The 9,285-nt window shown below is 43.6% G+C and overlaps 1 protein-coding gene across 1 annotated transcript; it reads left to right on the forward strand.

Moving 5' to 3' along the window:
* Positions 1-7,746: 7,746 nt before the first annotated feature.
* LOC135709594 (uncharacterized) lies at positions 7,747-8,520 on the forward strand. Its single transcript, XM_065231983.1, has one exon. The coding sequence runs from the start codon at positions 7,747-7,749 to the stop codon at positions 8,518-8,520; it is 774 nt and encodes a 257-aa protein (XP_065088055.1).
* Positions 8,521-9,285: the final 765 nt, after the last annotated feature.

Consider the following 9,285-nt stretch of genomic DNA (forward strand, 5'->3'; position numbering starts at 1 on the left):
TTGGAACGCAACGGAGACGAAGGTTGAAGATTACGCAGTGCGGCGTATTGCTATTAATGAGTTTTTCCGAAGGTGGATTGGTACAGATGTGTATCTAGGTAAAATCACACTTGTGTGGTTTCCAACTCGCTTGATAAGGGAAAGGCGTTAGTGTGATGCCACAGGCAGAACGAATTCAATGGAAGAGGCCTGACTCGGCTAACTTATTTGTTTGGTTGATTTTGATCCTAGAAGATTTAATTATTATGTAGACATGGCATCTTCTCTCTTCTGATGTAGGAAACTTAACAGACACCAGTGCCAACGATAATTTGTCGGTAATAGTTTTATGCAGTAGGTACCGTACCTACCCATTTCAAAGAATATGTGCAAAAAAAAAAGAGTGGAAGAATCTTGTATCTTTCGCGCTGGAGTCACCCGGTAACCGTTGTTACACCAGCTTTAGCGTTGTTCGTCTTCTAAGGAAAGATACTTTCCATCTTATATATATTATGCAGCTGCAGACACCACCTGCGGAGAGCACGCTCATGGTGTGCTCGTGACGTGTTTGTTTTTCCAGCGATTCACCCGTTTTCCACCACACGACAAGTTTGTAACATCACCCAGGGAAACGCAGCTCGTGGTGGTTCTTGCCGGTTTGTGAGTAAACATAACGCCTCCGTCTCGTTCGACGTCGTTAAAGGCAGGAGAGTGGATTGTAATCCAAAGATCCGCACTGTTTCCCGCCAGTAGCATGAGGAGATAGGATCTTGATTTACTGGCAGGTAATGGAGCTTAACTGATGCGAATAGGTTGAGAATAACAGCAGGATAATCCTTTTTAAGGGTGGTGGATTTTCCTTAATTCAAGATTCTCTTCATAGATTTATTCTATCTCTATTTACAGCGATATTGATTAATTTTACAAAGTTTTTCAATATCAGACGAAACATTTAAACTCATTCCAGGTGACGTGACAAGCATATTTCCGGTCCATTGTTGCCCTTGTCTTTTAAATCTTCATAAGGCTGATGCAAATGGGCACACGGTGTGTATATGGAGAAACTGTTTGGAAATAATCCACCGAGGGATCCCGAAAAACTTTTTTTTAACGTAGCATTACGTCTTTTGGCAACATATTAGTGGTGCAATTAAAAAAAAAACAAAATAGACCACGTCACGAATGTGGTTAGGTTTTGACCACTTATAACTCTGTCAATAGCGGATGGATTTTAATTCTTTACATGCCAATCGATTGGAAATTTTTCTACAAATTGCTAAAATGAACACTTAATCAATTATCAATAGGTCACTATTGAAAATTTAACACATGTCCAACTGTTGCAATGGTGATCAAAATTTTCACCGATTTTGCCTGAAAAAAGAGCTTTCCCTAACACAGATTTCAAAATCGAATTCCACCGGGCTCGCCGAACGGTGTTTATTCAATCACCGCGTGTGTGATGGTGCCCGGTCATCATCAGCAGCAGCAGCAGTGCTTTCGGCGCTTGGCACTGTACATTTTTATTCAGTACACAACGAAAGGCTGCCCGCATGAAGCTAGCTATCAAGGCTGCCCATAAGAGCCTTGATTCACCGAAGAAGAAGGAAGAAGCCGCACCGCTACTGATCGGATTCAGTTGCTCATCTATGCCAAGCGCGTCACCCTCGATCCAAACAACATACTGCTCGCCAGTCTCATCAGTGTTGAACATCCCAATAGCACAACATTGCTCAACCATCACAATAAAACGATTCTTTTCAGGACCACCATAGATTATCACTCCGAATACGGCCATTTTCGAAGAATGAACCCATCTGATTAGAGAAGCTGGAGGAGTTGGTTCCATAGCACTTTTCCTTTTTACACACGATTGACCCCACTGAACAGCAGATGAATGACCTTTCCTGGCGAGCTACAGTAGGTACTTGGTGATTTGATGACAAGATAGGGTGCAGCATATGTCTCACACCTGGACCCTACCTATCGACCCAACAATTCATGAACCGGGGACCAACGGCTTTACTTCCCTTCCAAAGAAAGGCGTGATCAGAGATGTTATGCCTCAGAACATCCCGGTGGCGCCGACTGGGGTTAATCCTAGGCCTGCTGGGGTGAGAGATAATCACGCTTACCACTACACCACCGGCGCCTCTGTGCAGCAGAGGTCTCGTAGATGTTTGTTTATAGCTGAATGACCCGGATACGTCCACCGGGTTTGTCTTGTCACACAATCTGCTGAAGACGGCAGTAGAGGAATATACTCAGATGTGAGGGTAAATTTTTACGAACTAAATTCTGCGATCGCAACAGATCGACTCTCTCCGATTTAGAGAACATTTTTCACCTGTCTTTAGTTTGGGAGATTTTGTTTTTGACGTAGGACTACGTCTGTGATTTCTTTATGGGGGTACACTTTGTGAAAACCGAAAATGCAACATGTTACAAAATTATGAAAGATTATGAACGTTAATTACTCAGCTGCTCCTGGACCAATTTCAATAATTTTATCACCAATCGATCAGAAATATTTCTACGCATCTGTTACATTTAGGACTGTATCATTTTTCAAAATGTCTGTAGTCCGATTTTGATTTAGAGATGATGGATTTTAATTCTTTATATGCGAAAAGGCGAAATTAAGGCTATCATTTTTCAAAATGTCACTATTGAAAATTGCAGGAATGTGCAACTGTTGCTATGATAGTTAAAATTATCACCGATTGCCTGCGAAAAGCGATTTCCCTAACACAGATTTCCGGTGTTAGCAAACAGTGTTTATTCAATCACCTCGTGGTGAGTGGTGGTGTTCTCCAGTACACAACGAAAGGCTGCCTGCAAGCAGCGAGCTGCAGTCCACATGAGCATCCATAGAAAGAGGAAGTAGCCGCACCGCTATTGATCGGAATCAGTAGCTCTTCGTGAGTCGCTGTGGGACATCTATGCCAAGCGTGTCATACTAAAGAGTATAAACAGAGAGAATCCCGCTCAAATTCCTATTCCTACACACAACACAAGCTCCTGTTGCAGTTAACACATAAGATTTATTACATAAGACCACGTAGTTCTACGTCACCATTGCTTACAACCCTATAGGGCTGTCCTTTGTAGTTTTTCCACAGGGGGAAAAGACAATTTCATGTTTCAAAACTGTCCGCGCAATCTTTTTGGAGTCAAAGAGATAGTTGAGGGCAATTAAATGTACCGTAATGCACCGATATCCGGTTAATTTGTCCATTATTTCGGACACTTTTTAAAGTTGATAATCAAGGCCACATATGAACCAAATGGCACACTAAATTTATTATGATCCATTGTCCATGCTCTTCTAACAAAATTATTATGTTGCCAAGTGTATGTAATATTTAATAAAATAAATAATTAAATGTCCGGATTGAAAGGTCTTCTTCTTCTTCTTCTTCTTCGAAGTTGCAGAGACAAACCAGCTCAGGGCTGAAAGTCACCTTAATAAAGATATAGGGAAATGGATGTAATGTCGGCATAATTTGGGTCCATACATAAATTTAATAATCGAATAAATTTTCAATAGCGACCAAAAATAACCCTTAGTACCGTCTCAACGATGCGTTCATCTAGATAAAATTGATTAATAGCAGACTTTTAGTGATGGGCCCAATCTTAGATCCATAGGCCAACATTAGAGCCATTTCCCCTATATATAAAAAAAATCTTCGCGTTTCAAGCTTATTGAGTGGTCTCAACTAAGTGTTCTAGATGCTCTGTCCGGTATTCAGTACCTGTACAGCCGTTCTACGCTGTTGGTCCTATTTAAGTTTTTATCAGAACTGAGTCTTTTCAATGGAAAAGTAAGCTGATCATCGATACTTTCATAATAGTGGATGAACTCAACAACTTTGTCTTAGAAAACTAAGGAAAGTTAGCAATGGTACGTAGCAAACCTAAATTACGTCTTTTTTAAGCTTGCTGATTTGTGCTATGGGACGGACCTGCCTTGAGCGGCAGTGTATATAAAACAGCAAAAAAGGGCCATTTAATTCCACTTAAATAATGTTGGTATCATCAGCGTCATTCCCATCAAAAACCTAACTCCTTTAAGTACTCATCCCCTAGGTAATAATGTCAAGATCACAGGTATAAAAATGAAACTACAATGTGTATGTTAACGATAGACGTCTTGCCGCACAAGAAAAACTTCCTTCGCTAGTAGATAACTAGCACCGAGATGAACTCTGCAGTAATAACTGCCCAAAACTGAACCACCGGTCACTAAGTCCCTTCTTACGGGGGAACTTTAATGCACACTTAATCACTTTGTCATCGACCGACCAGAGAAACAGATGATGTAGGTAGTGTTTCCTTCGACGTGTATTGTATTTTGTAACTAAACTATTTACATAAATTTTTTCGTCCCTTATCTCCTAATGTGATAGTGACCATCGGCTATCTATCGGTCGTTATCGTAATACAAAATTCTCTCCCTCTCTCTGCTCGCAACTCAATAACAGACCGTATCATTTGGAATGGTAATTCAACACTTAACTAATTGGATTGATATTAACAAAATTCTTATTCCTATCTCCAACAGTGTAGAATCGAAACCTATCAAACTAATAATAACCAAAGGTCTTAGTAAAGTAGAGGAGAAAAATCTATTCAAATCTCTGATAAGGAAAAAGGTAGTGTATATTTTTTTTTTGAAAAATAAATGCATTAATCCAACTAAATCTATAACTGCGAAAAAGACTGACTCTATCACTGTTCGCACTGGGTTCGGACCAATTTTCGAAACAAATTTCCACAGCAGTGTTGTATCTTACAGCAGCTTGAAACTAAATTTATTGTTATTAGTTTTAGTTCATTTTTATAATTAAATTCACCTTACATTTATTGTTTCCTGATTTCACTTCTATCTTTGCAGGTTACGTTCACCGCAGTATAATCTTTCCACGGTCCACTACGAAATAAACCTAAATGTTTATTTATTTCCTATTGATGAATTTGTTTTACTTACATCCGAATGTTTATTTAGCAAGACAAATATTTGCACCACGGATCAAACTATCCCTCGAACGACGAACTCAAAAACTGCTCCAAATATTTGATTAATTTAATTACACTGCTTACAATCGATTTACTAGTCACTGTTTGTTTTTATTTATGTTACTCTCTCACACTCTCATTCGCTTTGTTCGCTGTTGTCTTCTAAACGTCTCACAGTTCCGGATCCGATGATCAAGACGACCGCATATCCTGCAGGGTTTCTTCTCTCTCTGCTGCGAACTCGATGACTGGCTTCTTTCGCTGTTTACATCAGCACCGTGCGTGTGCAGAAATCCCTCGTTCTCCTTTCTGCCTTTTTCCTTCCGGAATCCTCGACAAGCTTCCGAAATAATCGTATCGAAGTTCCGTGAGCGAGAAGTGGGTTTTGGAGGTGACATCAGGGAGATGTATCTTCAAATGATGGTCCGTAAAGCCGATAAGCGGTCACGATTCGTCTTCCGAGGAAGTTCAGCGGAGGAATTCGAGGTCTACATCATAGATGTGACGATGTTTGGTGCGACGAGCTCGCCATGCTCCGCCCAATTCTTTAAGAACCTCAAAGCGAGAGAGTATGCAGTGCAGTTTCCGGAAGCGGCAAAGGCGATCGTGGAGAACCATTAGGTTGACGATTACTTCGACAGCACGGACACAGTAGAGCAGGTAGTTAAACGAGCGCAGGATGTGAGGTACGTACACTCAAAAGCCGGTTTCGAAATCCGGAACTGGGTGGCCAGCTCCAACGAAGTTCTCCAGAGCATGGGGGAACCAAAGGCTGCAAAATGTGTGCAGTTCACGGAAGATAAGGGAACGAGCCTAGAGCGAGTCTTGGGCATAGCTTGGTGTCCGAATGGCGACGAGTTCACGTTTTTACCAAACCTACGGGACGAGTTGATGCCGTACATATCGGGAGAACGAAGACCCACCAAACGAGTAATCATGAGCTGCGTCATGAGCTTGTTTGATCCACTTGGAATGCTAGCAACGTTCACCACTCACGGAAAAATCCTAATCCAGGATTTGTGGCGTAGTGGCAGCGATTGGGATCAACCGATCGACGGCGATTGCTGTGATAAGTGGAATCGGTGGATCAGTTGACTTCCAGAGGTTGAGAACGTGAAGATCCCACGCTACTACTTCCGAAGATGCAGTTCCGTCGATTATAACTCCCTCCAACTCCACGTTCTTGTCGATGCCAGTCAAGACGCGTACGGTGCGGCTGCGTATTTTCGCGCTTTGACCGACGAAGGGCCGTTGTGTTCCCTGGTGATGGCGAGGTCGACGGTCGCACCGTTGAAGATGCTGTCAATTCCACGTCTCGAGCTGCAGGCAGCAGTCGTAGGATCCAGGCTAATGAATTCCGTGATCGAGGCTCATTCGTTGGACGTGAAGAAAAGGTTCATCTGATCCGATTCAAGGACGGTGATTTCGTGGATTCAGTCGGAGCAGCGCCGATACAAACCATTCGTAGCCTTTCGAATTGGTGAAATTCTGAGTCTCACGAAACACAGTGAGTGGCGGTGGATCTCTACGAAGAGCAATATTGCCGATGATCTAACGAAGTGGAAGAAGGGAAGCAGTTTGGATTCGAATGGTCCATGGTTCCAAGGCCCGCGATTCCTGTATCAGCCGGAAGAAGAATGGGCGCAGCAAGACAGCGTGGAGCCGAATACCACAGAAGAAGTCCGAGCATGTCATCTGATTCATGATGTCTCGATAGAGGAGTCCGTGGTAGATGCGACGCGTTTCTCGCGTTGGAAAGTTTTGGTCAGAACGGTAGCGTGCATGTACCGGTTCACGTCCAATTGCATCAGAAAACGGGAAGGCTTGGCGATTGAAACGGTGTCGGCACCAGCAAGGGTGCAACGATTGGTGAAGCGGTCTGTACAAGCGGTGGTGGTTCCACTGATGCGAGAGGAGTTTCAACGTGCTGAAGCCTACCTGTGGCGTTCTCTGCGCAGTCGGAGTTTTACGGGGAAGAAATCAAGATCCTGTTAAAAAACCGAGAGCTTCCGTACACCGAATGGCATCCGTTGGAGAAAAACAGCAGTGTGTACGACCTCAGCCCATTCTTGGACGAGGAAGATGTGCTACGAATGGAGGGCAGAGCGGCTCAGGGTTCATTTCTTCCATTTGAACTCAGATTCCCCATCATCTTGCCCAGAAAGCATCAAATCACGATCAGATTGCTGGAGTACTACCCAACAAACAATTTTAGCTGCAGATTAGCTTATGCAGCCAAAATTTGCCTTATGCAGCTAATTATTGCCTGTATAAGCTAAGCTGCAGCTAAAATTGTTTGTTGGGTATCATCAGCAAGCAGCTCATGCGAATTCGGAGACTGCTGTAAATGAAATCCGACAGCGTTTCCGGATTCCAAATCTTCGGACGGAATTGAAAACAGTGGCAAAGGCGTGCGTGTGGTGCAGAGTGAGAAAGTGTATTCCGAAAATCCCGAGAATGGCTCCACTTCCATTGGCGCGAGTTACTCCAGGTTTACAGCCCTTCAGCTTCACTGGCGTTGACTACTGTGGGCCAATCACTGTTACCGTTGGACGTCGATCGGAAAAGCGGTGGATTTGTCTCTTCACTTGCCTAGCAACGAGGGCAATCCATCTTGAGGTCGCTCATAGCTTGTCCACTCAGTCGTGCCTGATGGCCATCCGACGTTTCGTTTGCTGAAGAGGCAAGCCGATCGAGTTTTTCTCGGATAACGGCAAAAACTTCCAGGGAGCCAGCAAGCAAATTATGCAGAAGATCGAAGGAGACTGCGAGGAAGAGTTGACGGATTCCAGGACCCGCTGGAACTTCAATCCTCCAAGTGCACCTCACATGGGCGGTATTTGGGAGCGGTTGGTTCGCTCGGTGAAAGCAGCGTTGGAGGTGCTCAACGACGGACGACGATTGACGGACGAGGTGTTGCTGACTGTGTTGGCGGAGGCTGAAGACCTGATCAACTCTCGTCCCCTGATGTACTGTGGTCTCGCACCGAATGCGGGAGAAGCCCTCACGCCGAACCATTTTGTGAAGGGAATCGGGGCGATTGGTAAAGCGGAAGTGGTTCCCCAAACAAATGAAGCAGAAGCTTTGCGGGACAGCTTCAAACGGTCCCAAGCGTTGGCAGATCAGCTGTGGAAGAGATGGGTGTCGGAATATTTGCCCACGATCAACAAGCGATCGAAGTGGCATTCGGAGGCACAACCAGTTAGTGGTGGAGACCTGGTTTACATCGCAGACGAAGGAACGCGGAAGAGCTGGACACGGGGCATGGTGTTGGAAGTCTACCCAGGAGCAGATGGAAGGATTAGGCAGGCGTTGGTGAAGACGGCGAAAGGAGAGTACAGGCGCCCGGTAACGAAATTGACGGTGCTGGAAATCCAGGATAGTAAATCTGGCTCCATGGAGGGACCATCACCAGAATTACGGGGAGGGGGTATGTGCGCACCGCCGAGCACTGGTCACATACCTTGCGCCGTGCCGTACCTGTGGAGCGCAATGAACGTTGCGCCTAAACGTCAATGATGGAACGGGTGGAAACAAAGCGAATGAGAGTGTGAGAGAGTAACATAAATAAAAACAAACAGTGACTAGCAAATCGATTGTAAGCAGTGTAATTAAATTAATCAAATATTTGGAACAGTTTTTGAGTTCGACGTTCGAGGGATAGTTTGATCCGTGGTGCAAATATTTGATTAATTTAATTACACTGCTTACAATCGATTTGCTAGTCACTGTTTGTTTTTATTTATGTTACTCTCTCACACTCTCATTCGCTTTGTTTCCACCCGTTCCATCATTGACGTTTAGGCGCAACGTTCATTGCGCTCCACAGGTACGGCACGGCGCAGGGTATGTGACCAGTGCTCGGCGGTGCGCACAATCACTGATAGTAGATTTTTACCGTTGCGCATTCAATTGGGTTAGCAATGCACAGTGGTTAAAATCGGCATTATACAAAAATCGATGTTATACAATATTATGTATTGTGTTATTATCTACAACTTACTAGAACATGGCAAAGTCGTAAAAATGTAGACCAAAAAGTTATGATGAAAAAATTATTTTTTAGGGACCGTCGGCAATAAACGTCACATTTCTTGAAAAGTAAAAAAGATATTAATTAAGCGTCTTGAGCAAAGTTGTTTGTAAAAAAAAAATTTCTACAACTTTGTCCAAGACACCAACCCTGTATCTTGAATAGTTGAAAAAATAAATTTTCGATATCACTTTTAGGGGGATTAATCATTTAACTAAAAACACCAAAAGAAGCACAGTAACATATTGAAA

This window comes from Ochlerotatus camptorhynchus, unplaced genomic scaffold, assembly GCF_037179485.1.
Source record: "Ochlerotatus camptorhynchus isolate MF236.1 unplaced genomic scaffold, CSIRO-AGI_Acam_v1.1 ptg000361l, whole genome shotgun sequence".
NCBI lineage: Eukaryota > Metazoa > Arthropoda > Insecta > Diptera > Culicidae > Ochlerotatus > Ochlerotatus camptorhynchus.